The sequence below is a fragment of the Lagopus muta genome, chromosome 4, assembly GCF_023343835.1.
Source record: "Lagopus muta isolate bLagMut1 chromosome 4, bLagMut1 primary, whole genome shotgun sequence".
Taxonomy (NCBI): domain Eukaryota; kingdom Metazoa; phylum Chordata; class Aves; order Galliformes; family Phasianidae; genus Lagopus; species Lagopus muta.
The window spans coordinates 50,533,159-50,559,171 of NC_064436.1; the positions used below are offsets into that span (position 1 = coordinate 50,533,159).

The window sequence follows — 26,013 nt, forward strand, 5'->3', positions numbered from 1 at the left end:
GGCCAAACCCATTCTATGTTTTCTAAAACAAGAATTTTACGCAACATCATCTGGAAGCATAACTGGTATAACAAGGATAACATGAAATAGCAAATAACTTTATAAAGTACTGCTTCTATGTTGAATTTAATCCACTATCTGTTTTATGAGGGCAGATTTAGGCACGGATTGGAAAGAATGCAGTATGGAAATACGTGAATGTATGCCTTCTGTCATAGAGAAACGCCAGCCTGTATTATGAAACAATTTAACGTGGACTTTATGAGTCAGTATTTCTAAAATCTGAAGTATAGCTAGTCATAAAAGAACATTTCTCAATATGTCTAGTGGGGAAATGAAAATCAGATATATTGATATTTTTATTAAAACATACTTATCTTTGTATTTAAAGGGCAGAAGACCCCCAAACTCTTAATAGAAACTGCAGCAATCTTACATACAATCTTATGTATCATTTATCAATCAGTGGGTATTCTGTAAGGATGCACAAGGGTCAATATCACTGTTACTTCAAGCAGAGAAAATAAAATAGAGAGATTGCTAGTTATTCATGTTAACAAGGGTGATATCAGAGCGGGCTGCTGCTGCAGCACTGAAGATAGGTCAGAAAAGTATTACTTCAGGCATGTTTTTTACTGTTCAGTTATTCCAAAGTTGCCTGAAATATCAGTAATAAAGACAAAAATGTGATCTTAACTGGCATATGCCACTGTACAAGAAGTTTCTGAAATGCATAGGGACCAGCACAACACCAATAATAAAATGATTTTTTCGTGTGTGTATGTATATACATGTCCTTGTCTATCTATAAAATGCATCATGGCAGTTGCATGCACGTGCAAAGCAATTTCAGTTATGTTACAGATTGAAAATTTACTGGGAAAAAATCCTCACTGGGAATTAAACATTTTCAGCATTATTTCTTTCCATTGGATCTGGATTTTCATACCTAGACTCACCATATGCTTCACATTTGAAGACTGTCTTTGGAAGTGTAGTTTTGAATGCATTCACTACATATGAAGTAGAAGGAGAAAGTAGTTTCTCACACTTCCCTAAAGTCTAAATGAATATTAAGACCAATTAAAAAATAAAAATATTCTGGAGATACCTACTCGGATCAGTGAAGTATTGTGTCATAAATGGAGGAAAGCAAGTGATTGGGTAATATTTAAATTCAGTCATGAGACTTTCCCGAAACTTAGAATTGGCTATTTTTATGTTTGTATGTATTCTTAATGACTTGTTTAATCGCATAATATGCTTTTGTTCAATTTCTGGGATATTTTACTTAATGTTTTCATTTTGTACTATATTTTGTTCAAGTTCCCTTCAGAAAAGAAGAAACGTGGATGTTACAGACATATCTTGTGCTGGGAGGCAAGTTTCACAAAAAAGTGAGTCAAGCATGCTGGTACTTCTATCTTGAATCTTCAGAGAAAGGAAACCTTAAATCAGAAGCTGAAATCTAAAATTGACTTGCTCATTTAAAGAAATACCAGGCTTCTGGAACGCCTAAAAAAAGTGATGCATAAAATAGCAGAGCATGTAACCACTTCTCTTTTTTCACTTAGCTTTTATTTGTGAAAAAATAAATAATTTTTTTAAATAATTAATTAAAAAAATAAAAATTTGAAAATCCAGATTTTGAACTTTAGTTATTTTAACATGACTGTTTTTGATTATGATACATTGAGTTTCTAAGATTGGATGCAGATTGTTAAAAGCAGAATCTGCTTTTTCTCGAAGGCTTTAAGCAGGGTACTTCTGACTAATGTTAGTGAGAATGGTACTCCCGGAAATAACAGGAAATTAATTGTGTTAAATAGTTTACTGGAAGAAGTTAACAGTGTGAGTTGCACGTAAGAAAAACCCAAACCAAACCAAAACAAAAAAACCAGTTTTTAGACTCCTGAAGTATGTCTTGTTTGAAATTATGCGTATCAGTTTCAAGCAGATGGTTGGTGATGGAATGAAAATTGAGTAAAAATGAAATGGTTTTATTTGTTTAGTTTTATGCATTTTGTTTTTTAAAGTTGGAATCAAGTTTGCAATTACTGCTCCTGAGAGAGTACAACGAAAGTTTGTTTTTTTTTTAATTTGATAGCCTGTATGCAAGCTGTATCTAAATTATATGCTAGGTAGAAGATGCAGTAAATTGAGAGAAAGTAATAAAGGGTATTATCTGAAAAAAATTAACTAGAGTTCTGTTTGAAATGAGGAAATTCTTGTTTTTCAATTTTTACTTTGATTTTTCTTTTTTTCCTGAGGAGAAAAGAAAAATCAGAAGTAGAAAAACCTGTATCTTTTGTGACTTTTTAATCAGTATCTTCTTGAACATGGCAGTGTATGATGCTATATTTTTTTGCTTTAAGAAACTTTCTCGGAAGAAAAGCCACCTGTCATATCACCTTATGGAGAAACCTTTTTTTGGGACAACCTTAAAGATGCTAAAGTAAGTTGATAAGTCTGTATACAAATGGTTCATCTTATCTTTAATTTCATGCTATGTACTGAATACTGCCCTTAATTCTTTTTTTGCTCTCCTGTTTCATTTCTCAGTACCTTTTACATCTTCTTTAGTGCATGCAGAAGCTTTATATTTGTGAGCAGGCAACTCAGCACCACACAGCTGCTCATTCTCTTTCCCTTGATGGGATGGAGATAAGAAATGGAAAGGTAAAAGTGAAAGAACTGATGGACAATTTATTAGGTAAAGCAAAAGATGTGTGTGAGAAAAGCAAAACAAAGGAATTCATTGAATAATTTCCATTCACAGGCAGATGTTCAGCCACTTTCAGGAAAGCAAGTCTCATGTAATGTTTTCTTTTGGGAAGGCACATACCACTACTCTGAACTTCTCCCTCTTTCTTTCCACTTACCCTCAGTGTTATTATTCAGCATGACAATCTATTGTATATCTCGGATGGGATATGCCTTTGGACATCTTGGATTGGGTATTTTGTCCCCTCCCAGCTTCTTGCTCAACCGAAAACTACTAGAATGGAACATTCCTTGTCTTAATTTTGCACTGTTCTGCAACAACTTAAAGCATCAATGTTTCCACCACTATTTTCATTAAAAAATCTAAAACAGCATGATATGAGTCAGTATGAAGAAAATTAACTCTATCCCAGTAAAAACCATCACAACAGTATACATATGTATGGACTAATGACTTTATCTTGAAATACACTTTGTAGTGTTCAATAGTAATACAAACTTGTGGCCATTCTTTGTTGTGTTATTTTTTGTTTATTTTTGTTTCTCTTGAAAACAGGTGAGTATCTCTTTTCTGCTCAGAGCTAGATGCTATCATATTGAATGAAAAACAGTCAGTTACAGATAGCTGCAGGCTACCTTAACAGCTTTCTTGTACCTTCTTAACTACAGTATCATAGTACTTTGTGCCTAAGTGAGGTTAAGTAAAGGATAACCATTGGAGCTGACTAGTAACGGTAGAAGTGGCTTTTCTCTTTTCTGATAATGCCGTATCAAGACTGAGCATCTCTGCACAGACTCACAGAAAGTGTATGAAAGCAGCTTATATGCTAACTGAGGTGATATAATAGTCACTTGTGGCCATATGCTTTTTATTAGTTCCTATATATGAACGTTCTGAGGACTTCTATTATTTTTTTTACACAACCACAAACTTGCTGTACATCACTTTTGTGGCAAGATTCTCTGAAGTAAACATTTTTGTTGAGGTCAGTAATTGAACAGTTGGTGCTATATATGGAATGTGCACAGACGTCTGAGTCACATGGTGTTCTGGGAGGTTAACTAGCTTAGTAAGGCATCCAACAGATGCTGTGAATCTCTCCCTACTAATGCTTCTGACTCAGAAATTGTTGCTTCTTTTTTTACTTATCCGTTTCAGCTGATCTCAAGCCACTGACTTGAGGAAAACACTAGATAATTATTTTCTGTCTTGGTCTTCATGCTAATGTTTCTCTTTTTCAACTGTTGTAAACTATTGACTAAATTGAGCATTGAAATTAAACTGTTCAAATTGCATCATGTAATGAGAGGCTTTTTAAAAGCATAAAAATGATCTTTAGTTTTGATGTGTACTTTCTTTTCTTTGGAATTGTGTTGTGTGAGTTTTTAGTTTTTCATTGTTCACTTTTTAAGGAGGTGGGCATAAATTCATGGCTTTTCCTTCTAATTCTTGTTATGTGCATAAAAGTTACTTCTAAGCTTTTGTTTTCTATTGCATAGCCTTGTCTATGCCAGTTATTAAAATGTCTTTTACAAATTCAAATTTAAACTTCTTTGTAATTAATTTAATTGCATGAGCAGTTTTTCTAGAAAAGTTTTCTAGCCTTGTTATTTCTTAGCTTTTTTTTTTTTTTTTTTTTTTTTTTTTTCTTGAAATAGTTGGTTATAATAAAGCATATCTGGGAAGATTGTCTGCAATTTTTCTTCCAAAGGCAGCAAATATTAAAAGGAATCAACAACAAAAAAAGACAAAAAAAAAAAAAAAAAAACCTGTGCTGTTTATCTAGATTAACAGCTCAAAATACAATTGCTATTTCTGCTGGTTGTAGAATCTCAATTAATGCAGTGTATTACAATGTACTTTCTCTGATCTGAAGATTTGGATTTTAATTATCATTTTCACATAAGTGAACAGGTTTTTTTGAGTTACACTTATCACATGCTAGTTGGAAACTTCCTAGTTGATTTTGCTTCCATTAGAACATAATTGCAGACTAAGGTCATACAGCAAAGTTGTTAAGCAAAAGTCCAAAGATATGTTTAATTTGCAGCTATTTTTCTAGTAAGTATCACATATCCTAGGAACAAAGTTTAGCCAACCCTGCAAAGTATCTGAGATTTTAGTAATTGTTGCTTCATTTTAAAAAAAAACAACTCTGCATGAGAATATAGTTCATCTGTATTTAAGAAGACAGCAAATTGTTATAATGACCAAAGGAAGCCTGTTCTAAGTGGTTAGAAGTTGACCATTAACTTTCTTCTCCTTTTATTGGTGTAACTAAAGAAAGGCTTCTATAGACTTTATAAGGGGAGTGTCTGTAGAAACAAGCAGTGAGTCACAGCAGACTAGAGATAAGTGAGCATGAGAGAACAGTGAATTAAGGACAGAAAGAAAGTTCAGTTAGACTTAAGTGAGGAAGAAAGGCAGCTAGAAGCAGAAGCCCCTAAAGGGCAATCTGGAGAAGGAACATTTTTCTTTAATATTAATTAAAGAAAAGCACAAAAATCCTAACACTTTACAGCTGACATACTATTCTGTTCAAGTAAAGAGTGAAGTATATCAGAAATCACTTTTTCAGTGAAGGAATTCTAAGTTCTTAAGTTTGGCTTCATTTCCTGCTGTAAATTCTTAGACTAGGTTAAGCACGCATATTGAGATAAATAATCCATGTGAGCTCTTAAGCATTGTGATACTGTGGAATGCTGGCTAGATTACAAGTCTTAGAACTTTAAAACAAGGAAGACTTCATATTTGAAAAGGAGGAATTCTTATCATTAAGGCTCTGTTATAAAACTGTATTGCTTTCAGTCGAAGACTAAGGAGCAGGTCTCAAGTAAAAATTGAGAATAAACCACTCAAGTAAATCATGAGTGACATGTAGCATATAATGTGACAGTAGTCCCAATACTCATCTTAGTATTCAGGTTTCCTCACTTTCCATTTTGACTAGCAAAATTGCCTGACAGAAAAACCTTTTAAACAATAATGCATCTGAATTACTTCCTGATCAAAAAAGGTTTATACAGAGCTGCCAGCAGGCAGTTCCATCTGCCTGCCACCTAGAAGCCTGGTATCTTCCTTAAGCGTGGGTGCTTCCTATGCAATCTTTTAAGAAATACTTGTTTCTACAGGGGCAACTGCAGGAGAAAAGACTACCTACCTTTTCGTAATACCTTGGAGTTATAGGAGGTGGGAGATAACAGTTCTGTCTCATTTTGAGTTTGAGCATCTTGCAGAATAATCCTGTAACCAACACATGGGTTTTCTTCTTTAATTTGTGTGGAGTCTGTGTTTTTTGTGAGTGAACAGTACTGTCTGTCCCCCCAACCTTTCTTCATTTCTGGATTTCCATATTTTAAACTCTTCTAGAAATATAAATGTATTTGTTGATATCTCTCGTAAATTCTCAGGCCCCCCTCAGTTCACTTGGCCAAGTACTGAAGTACTTGTCTCTTGGTTATTTGTAAAAGTGGGATGCTGCCACTTCCCCTTGTTTTATGAGACAAATTTTAAGCACTTCATGGGCAGTACATAACATGCTTTTGAGTTTTCTGTTTCAGTTGTTAACATGATGTAGGAATGTGGGGGGTTATTTATTTATTTATTTATTGTCTAATCTGTGGTGCTACAATGCAGTTAACAGTGTGGGCTATGTGGTGGTGGGGTTTCTTGTTCATAATGTATATGACTGGCAGAGAAAGGCAAAGTGTTCACCAAAGGTTGTCCTATCAGCAGCCAGTGATTGCCTCAGTTTTTGCTGTAGTGTACATACACATACTCAGTTTTTATAATCTTATCATTTCATATTGCATAGGTGAAATCATCAAACATAGGATGAGATGCTGTTTCTCCGAAAACAAACAGCAACAGTTGTGAAAGCTTACCCAATTTTTTTCTGTGCTCTTCAGCTTTATGACACACACTTCAAAGCTTAAATGAGTAAATTAAAACGTTTCTATCATGAAGCACAAAGCAATTCATTTTAAGTTTTCTTTTTTTTTTTTTTTTCTTTTTTTTTCTTTTTAAAGGAAGAAAGATGTTGAGAAGATTAGTAATACAGTATGATTGTCAGATCAAGTTTAGGAAGTGTGAAGTAGGAAGTGTGATGTGTAATGTTCTTAAGCAATGTTAACCTTGATATTTTGTACAGTACAAATAATGTGTCATAAAGATTTCTAAACAAACATGAATAAACATATCTTTTAGAAAGAAGGATGGCAAGAAGATGCTAGATATGTTCAATATGACTGAGTTCAGCTTTAACGTAGGAATTTAAATTTGCCTGTATTTTGTCTTTGATCTACTGTAAACACTGTATATTCAATTTAGAGAAGTATTAACATGAAAGATAGACTATGAGTAGCAAATCATAAATGGTATACTTATCGTGCACTCGACATGTGGCTCTTGAGCTTAGAAAATACTCAGCTGTTATTCAGGAACAACTAAGGTACAAATATTTCTATGCACTGAGGTTCTTTAACTTTTTTGTTTTTTTAGTATTTTGGACTATGCTCAAATATATTTATCTGAATTAAAATGGAGATATTGAAAATACTTTTGGAATGTGTTTTTTCAGATCTGTGTTACATGAAAATTTGGAAAAGGATAACTTTGCCACTTAGTCTGCTGGTGTGATTTATGTCTAGAATAATTTAAACATTATTTACTGTTTCACTACACACGTTTGTTATGGCTTATTTCTTTTCTAGGAACATCATAGGAATGAATTCCTGGCTTGTGAAAATAAATCAGATTTGGAAATGTCTGAAGAATATTCTTCTAACAGGAATATATGGTATTAAATAGGAGTTATCAAAAAAATTAAAGAGTTTTAAATTTGGAGTTATTTACTGATGTAATAAGTAGAGCTCTAACTCTGACAAACCAAGAGACTGTATGTATCTTGTTATCTATTTACTTAACTTTTCTGCCATTTTAGCTTTCACCTCATGCCATAGGTGACTATCCTAAGACTGTCTAATCTAAGCTTCAGAATCTTTTGTGAATTTGGGAGATGTCTTGTTACTTATCCCTCAGTCAGAACATCTGGAATATAAAATTTGGCTTCCTTGTCTTCTAGATAACAATGTCTGAGTATTTTCATGCTCTGCCTATTTAAAAAATTCCCAAAACATTCTTGAGTACTCTCATAAGGCTAGGGCTGATGGTTTTTACTAAATGGGAGCTCACATGTCCTTTCAGACTGTCTGCAATTGACTTCTATCAAGGTGAGAGAGACAGAAGAAAGAGGTGATATTGCAAGTCCTCCAAAATTTCAGAATGAATAAAGCTAGTCTTCTGAGGAAGGAGAATTCATTTTAAAATTCTGTAGAATTCTACCTTCCAAAGGAACCTGTTGACAAAGAAGTATTCTGTTATGGTTGTAGTTAAAGGATATATATTACATTTAACATCAATCTGTGGTTATCACAAAGGTGAAATTTTATTTACAGTATGTCTTAACATTTGTTCTATGTAACGCTTTATTGTTTATTGTAGAAATAAATGAAGAATAAAGTTATTTTTACTTTGCAGTTCCCTTAATAATCAAGATGAGAAGACAAAGGAATGTGTGAAAAATGAATCTTTGTCTCAGGAAGACAAATCATTACCTCCAGAAGACTTGGAAAGCGAACCTGTATATTCTATTGTGGATCAATGTTCTTTTTCTTCCAAGAAAAATAAAAATAAAACCAATACCCACTCATCATCCTGTAAGAACCAATGTGGAGAATCATATTGTCTGGTCAGTGAACAAATGGATTCTCAACAATTTGATGGAGCTCAAACTTCAATTGCAAATGAATCAATAGCACCATATGCTTGCTTTTATGGATCATCAGTAAAGAAGGTTAAAGCAGGATGGCTGGACAAATTATCTCCTCAAGGGTATGATATTTGCAATGATTACTGTATAATTGCAAAGGGGTTTCCATGAGACTCTTTAAGTTACTGCCTATTATTTGTTGTGGAAAGAAGAAGGGAACTACTTTTATTGCAAGATCATAGGTATTTACTTTTTAATTCTCAATTTTTAATGATGTATTACTTCTAAAATTTATTTTGGAAGTATGTTCAGGAAGTAAATATTAAAAATTTTGATGTCTACTCATGAAAATACAGAATTTGTGGTAATATTTTCAATCTACAAATTTTTGATAATTCTCTGTTGACCACAAAGTAAGTGAAAACAAATTCTGATTCTGAAATACTCTTTTACCAATTTATGCATTATTTTGTTGACTGGAGATCTTATTGATTTTAGAGTTATGTATTCTCATAGGAAGAGAAGTTGATATTTGAGGTTAGAAATCTACAGTGATGCATGCAGACTAATTTAGTTTACTGATGTGCCTAAATTTTGGTAGGAGGAATATGAATGCAAGCATTCCTCTGAAATTTTAAGTAGTGATGGATATAGAATAGAATATAATAGGCTAATGTAATCTCATATTTAATTGCTCTTATTGTTCAAAATTTAATTTAACCTTTAAATTCCAGTCTTTGATTCTTTTACGCTGAAGAGCCCTCTGTTATATTCCTTTCATAAATACTTATAAACGCTGATGACATTCTTTTAACCTCGTGCTTAATTGAATAGACCAAAGAATCTTCAGTAGTTTCTGCTTCTGTAATTATTCTAATGATTTTCTGTCTCCTCTTTGCATTTTTAAGATTGGCATAATTTTATTTCTGCTTCTGATTTTCACTAGCAGCTAGAAATCTAGTTTGTTGTCCTTTAGTGCTATGATGCATTTCTTTTATCTGTACTCGTCCTCAAACCTTACCAGTTCTACTTTCTTTCTTCTTAAGACTAAAGGTTTAGCTGCATGGGAGAGGTGATTTCATTTTGGGCTTTTCTTTCATTATTTTTGGTGACAATAACTGTAAGCTGTTACAGCAATTATAATTTTTTTTTTTTCCTGTTTATTGACAAAAGGTATTGAATTATATTGCTTGAGAATACATTTTGGTTTGTGTCAACTGAAGGAAGTTCTATCAAAGGAATTTCTGGTTGATCATTTATTTATTTATTTATTTATTTATTTATTTATTGTCTGTTTGCGATATATTGTTGAATCTTAATGACAAAAAGGAATGCATATGGCTTGATAAACCTATTTTGCCATACTGGAATTCCAGCCTGCTCAGACCTTGTTGTTTTTCTTTGTTTGTTGCTGTTTTGTTATTGTGTTTTTTTCTATAAAATTTTGGAAGTTTCATTAACTTTTAAGGATTGTGTTTAAGTATTTTAATAAAGAATCAAAGAATAATTGCACATAGATTCAAAAGACTTTTCCCCATTACAAGACAATTATCTTTTTTTTTTTTTTTTTTCAGATTTGATAATATATTCTCAGAAGATTTGCAGTTAGCTCTAATTTTTGTTTAATTTGACATGCTTTTCCACACCTCAATTTTGGCAATAGTTATTAGAGGGATATAAATACAGTTATGGACTCCAGTTGCTGGTGCAATTTGAAGGAATAGGGTTTGGAACAGAATATGAAAGCTTTAGCCAAAGTACTGTGTGAGGCTACATTATTTTGAAAAAGATATTGAGTTAACCACAAAATTAATACTAGGTAGCATTGTGTAGTACAGTTTCAGGGTCATTAGCTTCAAGCTAGCGATGCTTTTTGGATAAATTTCAAGGACTTGTTCTCAGATATCATTTAATGAATGCAGATTTTTATTTTTTTTTTTTGCTCTTTTTCTTAAATTTCATGCAGCACCATTTCTCAAATACCTGAAGAAAGCAACCAAAGGGAGGGGGAACTAGCAGTCATTTCTTCTTCCCTTTAAGCCTTGCCATATTTTATTCCAGTCCCTACCAACAATGTTTCTTTGCTTTATTTCTCCTCCCCCACCTGCTCCCTTCTTACTTTTTATAAGGCTTCTATTTACACCTGGCATTTTGTCCCCTCATGAAAATGAAGATGTGCAATTTTCTCAAATTATTGCAAATTGAGTGTTTAAAGTACAGCTTCTAGTTTTCATGAAGTCACTATAATTGTAAAGCCATTCAGTTCATTTACATGATATTGGGCACTTAGGTTTGCATATCCTTCTCTGTATCAACCTGTATCAACACAAAGTTTACTGACATTTCAGTAGAGAAGAGGTTTTCTGTTGGCCTTTCCAGGTTATGAAAAATGATTTATTGTACTTACATTATGTAAATTAATGAAGCCAGAGCTGGTATATGATGAAAGTTTTGGTAAGCTACCGTAGTCTTCTAATCACATCCTTTAATAGGAGAAGAAATAATACTGGGAAAAGAGTGGGCTCTTGTTCCTTCTTAATAAATTGCTTATTGGATTTTAGAATTGAAACTTTCATCGATGATAAGCTATAGTCAACATTTTTAAAGAACATACTGGACTGCTTCAGGTTTATGTTACACAACTTTCAAAGGAGGTTCTCATACAGCATGAATTAACAGGAAGCTGACATAATCCAATGAGCTTCTTGTCAGTTATCTCTAGTTGATAACAGAAATTGAAAAGAAATTTCTCTGTTGTACTTGTTGAATGATTTGGTGTGACTGTTATTTATTCATTGGTCAGGGAAGAGAGTGTTGGGGAAAGGTTAATGAATGAAGGTATCATAGGGTGTAAACAGAGATGTCTGTCTTATGAACCTGTAAATGAGATGGTCATTTTAGATTCTCACCTTTCCTTTTTTGGAAATGATGTTACATATCTTGTAACATTTTAAGGTATGCTCTATATAAAGAATATTCCTTTGTCTCCAATAAAAATAGCCTGTTCTCATCCTTTACCTGTTAGGTCAAAGCAAAATTACATTATTGAAAGCTCTTTTTTCCTTTGTCACTTCAAATATGGTGAAGGAACATGAGAATGCAGAAAAGAAAGAGAGGGGAAACTTGATTGATAAAAACATGAAGGCACTGATTTATAACTGAACTCCATTAATTCTGTACTTCTTATCTCCAGATATTTTTATTATATTTTAAATCAATGTTCTAATCTTCAAAGGGGCTAATTTTAATTTCCAGAAAGTTCAGGCCCAAACACAGGAAGCAAAATCTGATTTGACCTTTTGAGACATTCTTAAAAGCCAATATAACATGTCATTTTAATTGTATTCATTTTTGATTCACAGCAAACGTATGTTTCAGAAGCGCTGGGTTAAATTTGATGGAGACAGCATTTCTTATTACAATAATGAAAAGGTAAGTGGCATGTTTGGATCAGAATGCATGTGTATAATAGACAACATTTAGAAATAACTCCAAATGAACATTTATGTTAAATGTATTATTAATTGCAGAATATTAGAACAAAGCATTATTACAGAACAACAGAATAATGAAAAACTCATTTAAGAGATCAAATGTTGCTTTGGTGATGGCTACAAACTGTCTTGTCACAGAAACCCAGCATGAGACATATATATATATATATATATGTATGTATAAAGAAATATATATATGTATATATAGAGAGAGAGAGAGAGAGAGAGAAAATTTGGAATAGAAGCCTTGTAAAAACAAAAAAAAACCCCCATGATTCCTATCTATTTTCTTATTACAAATGTCTCTCCTGTGTGACTTTTAGGAATAATCACAAACAGCAGGACTAGTTCCCATTAGAATGGGTCTCTTCAAAATGAGCATAATACTGTGATTCCAGTGGATGTTTTAGTTTTTCTGCACCTAAGGATTGAATTGTCCTGAAACATTTGCAGGCTCATGCATTGCTTTGATTCAAGTGGTTCACTTTTGACGGATGACTGTATAGAAGTTTTGAGTCATGGCCTGAACCACTGATTGAGCACTGACTGGAGAAAGGACCTGGTCAGTCTTGGGAACATAGGTGAAGGCAATTCACCTGAGTGACTGGAAGGTGTGGAGCCTGACTGCACCTTTCTTAGACCTCATTTAAGGGCTCACTGCCACTGGGGAAGGATCACTTTCTGGAGATCCCTCCTTGGTGGAGCTTTCCTCTCTGAACCTAAACTCTTCTGATATGGGTGAGCAATCTTCTTCCCTTCCTTTATAGCACCTTTCTATTTTGCAAGTCCTTCTGTCATCACACCTTGTTGTAATGCCTTTCCCATTGTATTGATCTGTCCAATTGCTACGGTGACATAAAAATAAATTTGTAAGTCATCATTTTCAAAAAAAAAAAAAAAAAAGTTATTTTTTTAGACCTGCTTTTAAACCTTGCTTTCCTTTTATCTTTTTTTCTTATCTATTTAATATAAATAAGCTGACTTTAAAATTATTTTTCTGTTGTTCTGTAATTAATTAATTTCTTTTGGAAGATATGCAGATCTTGTTAAGCTCAAAAATGTTAGATGATTGCATAATATAGAAATTTTTTGTGGGAAATGAGGCTGTATGCACATGCACTGTTTAAAACACTGGGTAGCTTTTCCTGTTGAAGATGCATATTAAATTAGGAAGAAAATTCAGCTTTGTGTTGTAATTTGGGTTTTGTTATGATAGGTGTTGATAATAAGAATTCCACATTTTTTTATAATGTGCACACGTTGAACTGTTTCAGCAGATTATGAAGAGGGAGAACTGAAGTAGAGAAAGGTTGAGTATATCCTGAGGGGCCAGAGAACAAGAGCAAGAAGTATTTACATTATGCTTCATTATGCCTGCTGATGAGGAACATGAGACAGCCTGTTTTTGCTTGCTTATTTGTCTTCACTTAGTAGACATGATTATGTAGATGAAGAGAATATTTTGATTGGAGGGACAAAATATGTTATCCTCTCTGTGGTATTCATGCCAGAGCTTTAAAGGCGCAGAAAAGCAAGGTTAGTGATTAAGAATGGCTTAAATAGCATTGAATTTGCTTAATATCTTCTATCACATAATTAGGGAAAGAAATGTTAATTTTAAAGAATTTTCAGTCTTGTATCTAAAGTTGAGATTTATTTAAATTGGAGGGTCACTACTAGTTATATGGAGGTCACTAGACCAGGACTTGTTATATGCTTGTTTGTTGCAAGAGATTACGGAAATCATCCCTTCTGCTGAGAGGAATATCCAACATAGCATGGGCTGCATGGAAAGTTCCAACACTCCATCCTCTATTTGAAGATATTTGTGATAGTTTGGACTGAGGGGGCTTGATTTACAGACTTGTATACATTTTTTCTTTTTTCATGAGTGAAAAACTGCACTCTTGTGATTGAAAGTGTCACTGCTTGGTGTGTGTGCGTTCAACTTGTACAAATTTGTACGTCTCACTTATTAACTTGATGAGTCATATACTAAAACCTATTATCTGAGAACTGTGAGTCTGGATGTAAATTCTGGGAGCTGAGGATCTCATAAAACATTTGGAGGTGTTTATGGATTGGAGGAAAAGACAACTGTTTGCCCATAGTCCTGTGTGCATTGTGGGATTGCATTGGGTAAGCAATGTGCTGTGTGGCTAATCAATGGTGAAATGAGTGGATGATGGGGAAAAGAGGCAAAGAAGGCCATATTCCTGAAAATGTGTCCTTAGCTCGCATAAATTCTTCTCTGAATAATTTGAATTTTCTAACTTTTATCTAAACTTGTTTTAGTTGCATGTCAACTTAGATCAGTATAGGTCTCTTCCTTTTTTTTTTTTTGAAAGGGCATCTGTCCTGACCTGTTTTGGTTTGAATTGGTGGTGGTGCTCATTTCTTCTATTTTCATTGTCCTAAGCAAGTTGATGTGGTGGGAGCAATATCTGCTGTGGTTTCTGTCATAACAGAATGTGGTTAATTAAAGTGAGAGCAAACTGAAGAAAAAAAGACATCACTTCAGAATTCTTTTTAGTTACTCAATTTGCATAGCATTTCTTTCACATTTCTTCCTCCTTTTGGCAGGAGAAGTTTGCTGCTCTAATGTATTTGATAAGGCAAAACTGCTGGCTGTATTGAAAATTTTAACGTAAAAACTTTTTGGGATTTCTTGCAAATATAGTAGTGACTTAGGAAAAAGTCTTTACTTTTTATATGAACAACTTAGTTTTGCTAGGTTATGGTTCATGTGAATGTAATGAAGAATTCACTGCAAAGTAGGGCAGTCACTTTTGTTCTTGGAATAGGTCATGTTTTTTCTGTTGTGGAAGGATGTGGGTGGTTTTTTTCTTGTTGTTGTTTTGTTTTTTTCTGTTTCCTTAAATCACCTAGTTTCTTGTCTGGAGTATTGTCTTTATCTGTTGGAGCTTTTGGCATTAGGTGTTGGTTCTTGCATGCGAAAGCAAACCTGGTGTAGAAATAAAACTGAGAAATTCTCATGGTTTAAACTGTATTTCAAAATATATATGCCTGAAGGATGTTTAAATAACAAAACCCAAACTATATTAAGCTTAAAAAGAGACAGAATGAAGTAGAATAAAGCAGCTGTAACTTAAAGTTGTCTTAATTATTTTCTTACAGTACCAAATACAACCAGTAGATGCCTGCAAACTCCGTAATATAATTGTATCTGAACAGTTTTAGAAATACCATATAGTAAGGTTGCTTTTTCATTGTGAAGGATCAGTAGTTGACACAGTACCTGCATCTTTTTTAACAGATATGAAATTGCTGTGTTTAAGTCTGCCTTCAAATAAATATAGTCATGATAAAAATGCATGTGCAGTACTGAGTAGATTCTGAATTACAGAGTAGTTCTTGGGTGTAACTAAAGTGACATCTCCTCTGTCTCGATATCTCTTAATAAATCACAGTTTTTGAAACAGCATTCATTGAAATATATTAGTGTTCAGAAGTGAAACAACACAAGACTATGAATTTGGTGAGAAGTGGTGGTATATTTAACTCAGTAAACAAAAAAAGCATCCTCCATGCTTAACATTCACACTGATTCCTTAAGTCCTTGTATAAAGTCTGTTATAATAATTTATACTTCAGGAGGAAATTTATTGCAGTACGAATTCTTTACGGGGAAGCTACCTCTTGGAATATTACTGCATCTGAATCATAAATCTTAGCAGTGTATCTGAATTATCTTAGAAAGAAAACCAATTGATCAAAGCATGTTGGTGACAGGAGAAGCAGCGTTAACTCTGTAATCCTGGAATTGTTCAGATGTACTTGTGAAGTGTTGTGTGTCTGCTTCAGCTTATTAGGTGATCTACTCGGAGAAAGTAGTAGTATTTCATTTTTTTCCTGTCTTATTGTTGCTTAAATTCTGTTGTCCTGCTTCCTAGCTGGAAATTAGGAAGTTCTGGGAAAACTCACTGTGATGTCAAATGATATTTTTGAGGGACCATTCCACTTTCATCTGATCTGAGAGAATAGCACATACCTGCTACAAGGTTATCATTACTAATGACAAGACAATGGATTTTTGCAGAAGTGCCATCACTCTTCTCTCCCCTCCTTCCTCCCCCCTTCAACTGAATATTGAATGCTAATGGATACAATCCATGGTGGTCTTTTTTTTTTTTTTTTTTTTTTTCTTTTTAGCTGGCTAACAATGAAGGGGAGAAGGAAATTCAGAAATTCTCTGGAATACTCTACCTAGAGAAGGCATTAGTTTTTTTTTCTTGCTTGATTCTATTCTATAATTGTGTGTGTATGGATGATATACTCAATTATTTGGAATAAAATTGTGAATTTAAGACTAAGACATTTTGTCATAGCAGTGTCATGAGATGTCTTCTGTAGTGATGTTTCATATATGCATTATACCTCATTATGGGATTTTCTTCTATTTTACAAGACAGAATATGAGCATGGACATGTAACGAAGTGGGCTGTGTGACGATAGTGAAATGGTTTACTTAATTGATGCAGTTTTATTAATAATAAATGCTGAACTTGTAGGAGCACAGCACAGTTTAGAATGTGAGCATCCTGAACATCACTGTGCATAATACTACCTGGGAGACATTTATTAACAACTATTAACTGCTTCTTTTGTGTTTTTATTATAGGAAGTGTTCTCAAAGGGAATAATACTACTTTCTGCTATAGCAACAGTTAGAGTTCATGGAGAGAATAAATTTGAAGTTGTTACATCCCATAGGACTTTTGTCTTCCGAGTGGATAAAGAAGGTATGTACAATACATGTATGTAATTCTAATGATTTTTTGAAAGCCATGTAGTCATTGCTGATAAATTAAATCATAATTAAATCATAATAAAATTATGAAGTATAATTTGTATTGCAAAAGGTATTTCTCATTCCATCTATTTGGATTCATGAAGAAGAAAATTGATAACTATAACCTTTGTAGTAAGAAATAAAATACTTTGTAAAGCATCAAAAATAATAACACTTTTCCAGCTCTTCTGCTTCCTCTCCCATTATTTCCGAAGATGAATTTTTCTGGACATTCATTAGATATCACTAGTAGCTTTTACAGTCTGTGCACTATCAGCCATCTGCTCTCAGTCACTACTTGATATAAAATTGATGAAGAGCAGCAATGAAGTTGATGGCTTGGATGTGATGATGTGATAAGAGACAATGTGATTATTTTTTATTTGTTTTTATTTACTGCCTTATACAGTATTTTCATCCATTTCATCGTTGGTAGAGAATACAAACAAAAAGAGGAAGTTAGTGCACCTTCTAGTCTAATGCTTTATTAGCCTAATGCTGTAATATATAAAATTAATGTCAGTGCATGTATGACTTATTTATGGACACAGTCAAAGAAACTGGAATACCTAGGAAACAAGACATGCAGTATGTATTTACAGCACTGTGTGCCAGACCCATTAGAGCTAGGGGTCTCTCAGCATTTCCTTTATCAAATCTCGTTTTTGTGGGTTACAGCTTGGTTGTATATATTTGCTGCAGGCTGCAACAGGAGTGCAGCATTGGTGAACAAATCCTTATCAGGTCTGTCTCAAATCAGTTCAGACATTTTTATGCTCTTAGCTAAGAAGTAGGTCTATTTTTATTACTTTTGCCTTTCTCTTCCAAAACAAATTTGGTCATTTTTATAAATTAGAACATAACAGTCTTAGCACATTTTTTTTTTGTAGGGCCATAATTTGCTTTATGATTTGTTATCTTTAAATACCGTAAAAAATTAACAACTTATATTGACTCAAAAAGTAAATTTAGAGCAGCCACTTTTTATTCATTAAATTGTATTTTCATTTAGTATGCAACTCTCTTTGGACCTGGTGATGTGTTCATAAAGCTGTTACTGTCACATTAAGGATATAAGTTGATATTGTACAAGTAATTTGATCCTTACTGTATCCAGTGGTGGGTGATGCACTCATAGTAAATTATGTAAATAACCTTGCTTGCTTACTGGTATGCGCACAAACTGTCACTTTATGCGATTCTGTGAATTTGTGATTGGAAATTGTCCTGGGACTATTCCAAGAACACTTTTTAAAAAGATTTTGAAATGGGGACTCTATACATATTTCATCCTGTGGACCTCCTGTATCAACTTTCTTTAATTTCTGCTGAAGTATCAAAATACAGAATATTGCCATTGCCTTTGTTGACTTGTGTACCTTGATACAAAAGTCAGTCCATAATCTGTAGAATGTTGCATTTGCTTTCTTGTCTTTTGGTTCTCTGATTATTTGTTTTGCAAACTGGAAATACAATATTTTTGGAGTAGCAAGGGGGAAATTGTGTAACATTTTGGATAGTTTAGGGCATTTGGGGGGAAAAAATGAAATAGGTGGTAGTGCTAAATTAGAACATATCTGCTCAAATTCTGTGAGATTTTAATTCGGATGAGACATTATTTAAAAAGAAAAACAAAACAAACCTTTCAAATTAATTTTGTAAACATCTATACCAAAATAATCCAATGACCTTTTAAAATTACTTTCAGAGACTTTAGAATTAGAACAGTTATTTTAAAACAAAACCTGTACTTGCCAAGAGGAGCTCTAGAATTGCCTTCTCTGTGCTAGTCTGTCAGGTGCTGTCTTTTTCTTCTTCAAACTCTTCTGATGCTTAAATTCATTTGTTGCTTCTTGTTGCTCACATTACATTTATGAGGTGAGCACATTGTTGTTTTGATGGTCCTCTCTACAATGCTGGGCACTGATCATGTCAATGTGATGTGCCATGAATTACATGTACAGATATATATTACATCCTGTATGTTTTATGACTTGAATCTCTTAGAGCAAAGAACTGAAGTATTCATGATGTTTCCATCATGTAGGGCACGTCTAATTGATTCAATATATTCAGTTTTAATGTATATTGATCTTAGACTGGGGAAATGTCTGAACAGTGTGTGAGGCTGAGTGGAACTTCATTACTTCACCTACTTGTGATCTTACAAATGTGAAGCTAAACTAATACTGCATGCAAAACATATTCAAACATACATTTTCTTGATTACTCAGTGCCCCTGACAATATCGAGCTTCACCACTACGCCTTAATGGAATAGTCTGTGAATTGCCAAATGTTGCATAAAAGCATGGTCCAACATGGCTTCTCTCTTCAGTGATGGATGATATTTAGGCTCCATACTATTTGCTTGCATTACTTCCCATAGTCCTTTTCTTGTTGCCCGATGAATAATAAATGAAGAACATGTCACCTGTACGCCACCTCAGTTGTTAAGCTCTCTGAAATTAAGCATTTTAGAACTAGTAGTCGTGATTTTTGAAAACTGTAATATTTTCATAACTTTCAATTATTTATTTATTTATTTTATGGAAGGTACCTGAATGGATATCCTTGCTAGCCTATCATCTTTTATGTTTGTTTTTTGTTGTTTTGTTGGTTTTTTTTTGTTTTTCATTTCTACCTCTTTTTCAAGGTAGATGTTATCTCTTATGCTGTAGTTATACCATCAACCAGCAAGGCATAGTAGGAAGAACAAGAAAAGAAATATGGTAGAAAGTGGAGCTGCTGCTTAACATATAACCTCTATCTAATTTTCTTCCTTGTTTAGAAGAAAGGAATGACTGGGTTGATAAAATACTCAATGCCGTGAAATCTCAATCTGATAATAACCCTCAGTCTCGAATTTCTGTTGCTCCTGAGAAAAGTGGATATCTTGAACTGAAAGGATACAAAGCCAAAATCTTTATTCTTCTTCAAGGGAATACTGTGTGGATCTGCAAAAATGAGCAGGTAAATTTTTCATGTGAATTTTGTGAATGAATGCTTGAAAAGATGGTGTTAGAAAATGATGGTTCTTTGTGAATATAGATGCATATCCTTTTTTATGTAGCACTTCATTGCTGCAATTCTGAAAAGACTTCAAAAAGCAAGAGATGTATCATTATACCTGTTGTACAATGAAAAAAAAACAAATATGTACTGAGGTGAAATGAAAAGCCTTGAGTGTCACAACAGGTTAGTGGCGGGGGTAGGATTAATTCACTCTTAAAAGTGTGTATCATAAGTACTACTAAATCAGCTTATTTTGTGCACTGCTTTCCCTGTCCTCCTGTAGTACAGTGCTCTAGAAAATACCACAATGTACTTATATACATAACATATTTGAAGTGACACTTCATCTAAATGTTTGACGTTAATGTTCCTTGTGTTTTTAAGAACATGAATTGACTTGTTGTGCACTGTAATATATTAAACAAATCCAGAATTAAAAAAAAAAAACACAAAGTAGCTTGCACTCCAGTTCCCAAATCCAGGGTTGTGTATTTTTGTTGTTGTTTGGCTGGGGTATTTCTTTGTTTTCTTTTTTATTTGGTTTAGTTGTGAGTATATTATGATGTAATGTAGTTAACTGTGGAATTCCCTAGGATGCTGTAGATAAAGGGTATAAATGGGAGCTCAATGGATGGCTGTGCAAAAGCTGTTGGAAGAATATTTATTACAGGACAGTAAATGAAAGGTACTATTTCTGTGTAAGGAAATTGGCAACCCATGAGAGCCAGGGTGAGGATTTGGGGAAAATGCTATTGCTATGCCTTGCTCTTTCAGATTTGTGTACTTGCAAATTCTTATTTAAAATATGATTGCTCTCATGGTAACTAGTCCTTTTGTTGTTCACTTCCTCACCTACTGTGTCCTCTTCTATATGGAGGAAGTGTTCCAGAGCCATTCACTTTCAAGTTGAAAATTATGATTAATCTAGGATAATTTAACACTGTATTTTGTATCCCCTCTGCTAAAAATTTTCTCTTACACATGTGTTTTCAATTATTATTTTGTGTGTTTGCGTGTGTATGTTGAATCTATTGCTTGAGGGGGCTGTTTGGTAAACTGTATCAGCTGTGCCCTTTAAGTATCTCCGACTTCACATTTGTTTTAGCTAATCATGAAAGCACACCTTTAAACAGCCTTTTGACTAGATGTTTATTCCCTTCTACTACATGGATGCTCTGCACAGGTCAGGAAATGCAGTGAAGCAGATGGCAAACCAAAACGAAGACCTGGAACAGCATGAAGTTTATACATGCTGTCAGCTTGTCATTTCCTTCTCCTTGAATGAAATTTATGAACAATGGTGCAAAACTAGCACCTCTCCTAAGCCTGTTTATTTAAAACCAAACATGTCAAATGATCCTAAGAGGTTTCTTGTTAGATCCTCCATTTGAACAAATGTCTGTTTCTCTAAATGACTTCTGCCTTTTTGGAAATCAGAAAAAATAGCTTCTGTCTTCAAGCTTTCATGCAATCTAGTTCTCCTGGTACCTCTTGTGTTTTTCAACTTTTAGATAAAACGTATTGTTTTCACTGCTGCATTAAAGAAATGCTCAGCAATGTAGTTCTAATCCAGTAGAGGGCTCTGATGTTTTACAAATCTTTGCCAGTCTCAAGCTTGTTCTTCAGCCATTAATTACCAAGCAAATACATCCAGGGATGTCCTTTAATTCTGCTCATATTGGAATTCACATTCTTACTAGAGAACTACTCCCAGAGAGACTTAGAAGGGTTTATTATAACTGCAGTGCTAAAAGACACCTATTTACACTTCTTACAATGTTGAAATGAGATCGGATCAAGCTGATTTATTGATTTCTATTAAACTTGATAGAGGAGAGTCCACTGGTGCTTTAAAAGATTTTTCTTCATTGTTAAAAGTGGAGAAGATCCTAAGCCAAATGCCTAATACTAACATAACCAACATGAACTTTGTGAAGTTCAGACTGAGATCAGAACATCATGTCTCAGGCCCATTTCTAGTTAAAAAGTGATGGGTTAGCCTGAGCTTCTGGCAGTGATATAGTGCTAGTAAGAAACCATCAATTTCTTTGACTCTCTATGTAGTGTGAATTTCTTAAACTTCCTCTCTGGAGCAGGTGTGAAAAATAGATCGTACAGAATCAATTTGTTCAACCTGCAACTTGCTGAAATTCCCATTTCTATTTCAAAATCATTCGTGCTTAAATAAAAACATGTCATCTGATCCTTCATGACAGCTCAAACATTGGCTTGAAATGTCAGGCTACTGCGATGGTGCCAGTGATAACCTCCCCTCTGTGACCATCAGAAGGGCTGTGACAGATGCTTTCCTGGTCTGCCAGAAACTAGCCACTTCATTGGGGTGTATACAAGCTTCTCTGATAGAGCTGAAGCCAGGGAGGGCCTATATGTCACAGTATTTGCACTGGAGTTTGGCTTTGATAAAGATAACTAGAGATTTTTTTTTGATTCTGCCTTGGGTAATTTCAAAATAGATGCATTTACATGGGGTATTAGAGAAAACAGCAAAATAGAAAGACTGGGAAATAGTATGTATGGCTGCATGCCATGATTATTTACAACTTTTTCTCTCCATGCATGACTCCAAGTTAAAGCTTGAATAATGATGAGTGTTCTGCTGTGTATGAGAAGTAGTACCCGTTTCATATTAAAAAATAAATAAATAAATAAAACCCAAAACCCCCCACAAAACTCTTATTTCATTTTGGCTGGAAATCTTATTGATTTCAGAGGGCTTTTGTTTTGTCAAAGATTGAAATGATTTGCTCAGTGGCAGATGGGAATGTTTATGCATGTTGAATGAACCAGTAAGATAGTACCTAATTTCCATTTCCTCTCTAATGTTAGTAGTGCATTTAAAGCAAACCTGGGCAACATCAAGCAATGTATTACAGGAGATGATCAATTAAACACATTCTGTAATGTAGAGAGCTGATAAAGGGGGGCACAGGTGGAAGGATAAATCAGCAGCTCAGTGTTTGTAATCTGAAGGAGAGGAGGTTAGGTTAAAATCACTGGAGGGGATGTGTGCAAGTATTCATTGTGTGAGATTCTTCACTGTATCACTGTGATAATATTGTGAATATCAAATGAGTTGAGGGTGATGTCAACAGCAGTATGAAATGAGAGAATTTGAAAGTAATTGCCTAAAGATTCTGAGAACTAATGAGGAGTCCTGAGCAGTAACTTGAGTGCCAGTTCAGTGGTTGCTACTTAAAGCTGAGGTGTTGTGGTGTTACTGTGTTGCAAAAGCCGCTGATCATTTTGGAAAGGAAGCTGGGGAAAAGAGTGAGGAATTAAAGAGAACAAAAGAAAGTGAGAGGGGCAGTCAGAAGAGTTGATGGATGGTAAATGAAATGAGAATGAAGTGCTGGATGCCCACTGGAGTGGGGCAGTGAATGAAATATTGAATTACTGTGATTGAAAAACCACAAGAAAGAATCCATCCCTCTCCATGTGGAGAGCACACGTAGTTTTGGAGATGTTTGGTAATAAGCTATTGTTTGTAACAAGTACTGGTAAGTTCTGTGAAATTGCCTGCTTGATTGCTGGTGTAGACTATGTTCAAATGTGCTTTAATTATATGATCTTGTCAAGAATGTCTTAAATATGTGGAGGTAACAGAAGAGCTAATGAACCTTTGCCCTCGTTTGTCCTTGTAGAAGTTCTTCAGGCTTCACTCTTCAAAATGATCTGTAGCAAGATGTAAAAATACATAGTAAGAATCTAAGGAAATATGTTGGGGGAGAGAAGATTAAGGTGAAAACATGTTTTGATATCAAATATATACTGGCAACTTGAAGAGGAAGCAAATTATCTAGCCTCTTTTAAATACAGTTGTTTGCATCAAGCTGTAGCAGGGATGATGAATTAAGGTTGTGTTTCTAATTTTACAGCAGTTTCTTGGCATGCAGTTCACTCTAGTCTTCCACACTCAAAACCATGGCAAAGATCAATTGCTGTGCATGACATCAGGAACAACTAAGTGCAAAATAACTTGTATTCTGTAAGAAAGCTTAAAAGTTTCTGTTTTTGGCTTGTGTGCAATATGAAATGAATTTTAACAGGGAGTTCTGTTGATATGGGGGAGGGTTTCTGAGCTTAACTTCTTCAGATTTCAACTAATTGTAGCCTTACTCAAAAAAACAAACAAACAAACAGCAAAGCATTTTAAATAATACACTAATAACATGATTGAATCAGACAAGAGTAACGTGACAGTGACTCATCTGTACAAGCAAGATCTGCATTTAACATTCAAAAATATTTTTATGGGATATTGCTCTAGGTTGTTAAAGATAAAATTAAAGAGAAGGCAGAATTATATCAAATACAAAATAAGTTAATGCTAAGTACTTCTCTTTTTCTCAGTGTAGTTAAATTAAACCTTGCCTACATAAGTTTTTCTTCCTTGTTTGTTTTTATGCTGTTAAGATCTTACTAAGCTGTAAATACACCTAAAGGTATCATGAAGTGCGATAGGAAGCCTAACGCTTCCATAGTGATCAAAAGTTTCATGATCAATTTGATTTGGGGTGGAGGGTAGGGATGGAGAAAGGGAAAAGACAAAGTTATCAGCTTTACAATTATGCTCAGTTGAGCTTTCTGGAATAGCAAATACGTATACAACCAGCTACCTTGATTGTGTAAAAGTTAGTAGTGAAGAAAATTAAGATTTGTTTGAATACTGTGAAGAAAAAGGATTTCGCTGTATGGCACAGCATATGTGTGAATAGCTGAAGAAGGTTTTAGATTTACTCATCGTAAGGTTACTATTAATGCATTCTGGGGGAAATTCCTATTTAATTGTAATCATACCAGTCAGTTTTCATGGCAGACATGCTTCATCCTTCATTTCAGATGTAAAACTAATATAGCTGAAATGTTAGTGTTTTTGTAAAGCTGCAAAACTGTCATAAAAGTGAAGAGCAAAGTATTTCTGAGACTGTGTAGAAAACATATCCTCACTGAAACATTCATTCAACAACCTTAAATATAGGCACAAATATGCGTTATGTAATGTATATGAGTCATTTTCTAAACTAGTTAAAATGCCATTACTGCTATTGCAACTTTATGTAAGACATTTGTTATGGACTTGCTATTTTTGAAGTCTGTTACAACACAATTAACTAGATGCAGTTTACAAATCTCTACTCTTAAGTTATTTGGTGTGGCAGAACTCAGAAGAGTAGTGTCTTCTGAGGATTATTAAAGGATTATTTTTTGTATATATATCCCCTTAGGAGTGCTAAACTTTAATGTTTCAGAGAGATGAGACTATTCATTTCCCCAGTGAGGAGCAGGATTTTTAAAGATTTGCCTAATCTGATGAGTATGATCAGATGAATGCTGGCAGTCACATCATGCTGATCAAATTTTTATCCTTGGTAGCTATACTAAATAAAATGTATTAGCACCTACCAGCAAGAGGCCAAAGAGCGTGGCTGTAATTACCAACACTGTAATGTCTAGAACCCTGAACACTTAAAAGCAGATGGTTGATCATAACATAGTTTGTGGTATCAGGCAAAACTCAGTATTCTCTGAGAGAACTGTTTTGGCATTCATGGATTTCTGTTGCTTCGAGGTGACTTTTTAAGATTGGACTGTCCTATTCTAAACTCTGTTGAAATTCTTCAGAGTAAGAATCACTGCAGTTTGTTTCAGATCCCCAGAAATTTTAGCTCCTCCCTCTTTATTCTTTTTTTTTTTTCTTTCCCTTTTTCTGCACTTTCACTCCCCACATTTTTGGTGCGGACAGTTGCTCCTGAATCGTGTTACACACAGTGTGTGCTGAAAAAGGGAAAAGTAACTCCCCTGGTGATGGAGAAAGAACAGGCTGAAATTGCCAATGGTCTGCTAAAATGATGGAATGAGAACAGATTACACTATTGTTCAGTTATCTGTATAGATCAGCCATTTAAGTTTTCATAAACTGTGAATAGTGGATGGTTTAAAATGAATGTTAGAAAGATGATCCTTAAAATACTGAGAAATTTCATCTCTTTTGTAGCTGAAGTGACTTTTCCATCTTCTGAAGGAAATATATTTTTGCTTGTTAGTTGCAGTTTCTTTGTGCTATTTGGAGCAGAGTGACATTGTTTCAGATAGTAACAAAGTTATATGATAACAAAGTAAAGAAAATATCTACAAACTTTTTATTCTTAATAAATGCAACCTCCTTAAAGCAAGA

The 26,013-nt window shown here is 34.1% G+C and overlaps 1 protein-coding gene across 7 annotated transcripts in view; it reads left to right on the forward strand.

The window, feature by feature from the left end:
- Window positions 1-26,013, forward strand: part of ARAP2 (ArfGAP with RhoGAP domain, ankyrin repeat and PH domain 2) — a 120,364-nt gene that overhangs the window by 12,141 nt on the left and 82,210 nt on the right. For all 7 annotated transcript variants that reach the window (XM_048941481.1, XM_048941487.1, XM_048941480.1 and 4 more), the window contains exons 3-9: window positions 1,327-1,397; window positions 2,376-2,455; window positions 7,438-7,523; window positions 8,264-8,617; window positions 11,858-11,927; window positions 16,633-16,753; window positions 19,594-19,775. In XM_048941481.1, the coding sequence (XP_048797438.1) occupies window positions 1,327-1,397; window positions 2,376-2,455; window positions 7,438-7,523; window positions 8,264-8,617; window positions 11,858-11,927; window positions 16,633-16,753; window positions 19,594-19,775 (964 nt within the window). The remainder of the gene's footprint in view (window positions 1-1,326; window positions 1,398-2,375; window positions 2,456-7,437; window positions 7,524-8,263; window positions 8,618-11,857; window positions 11,928-16,632; window positions 16,754-19,593; window positions 19,776-26,013) is intronic.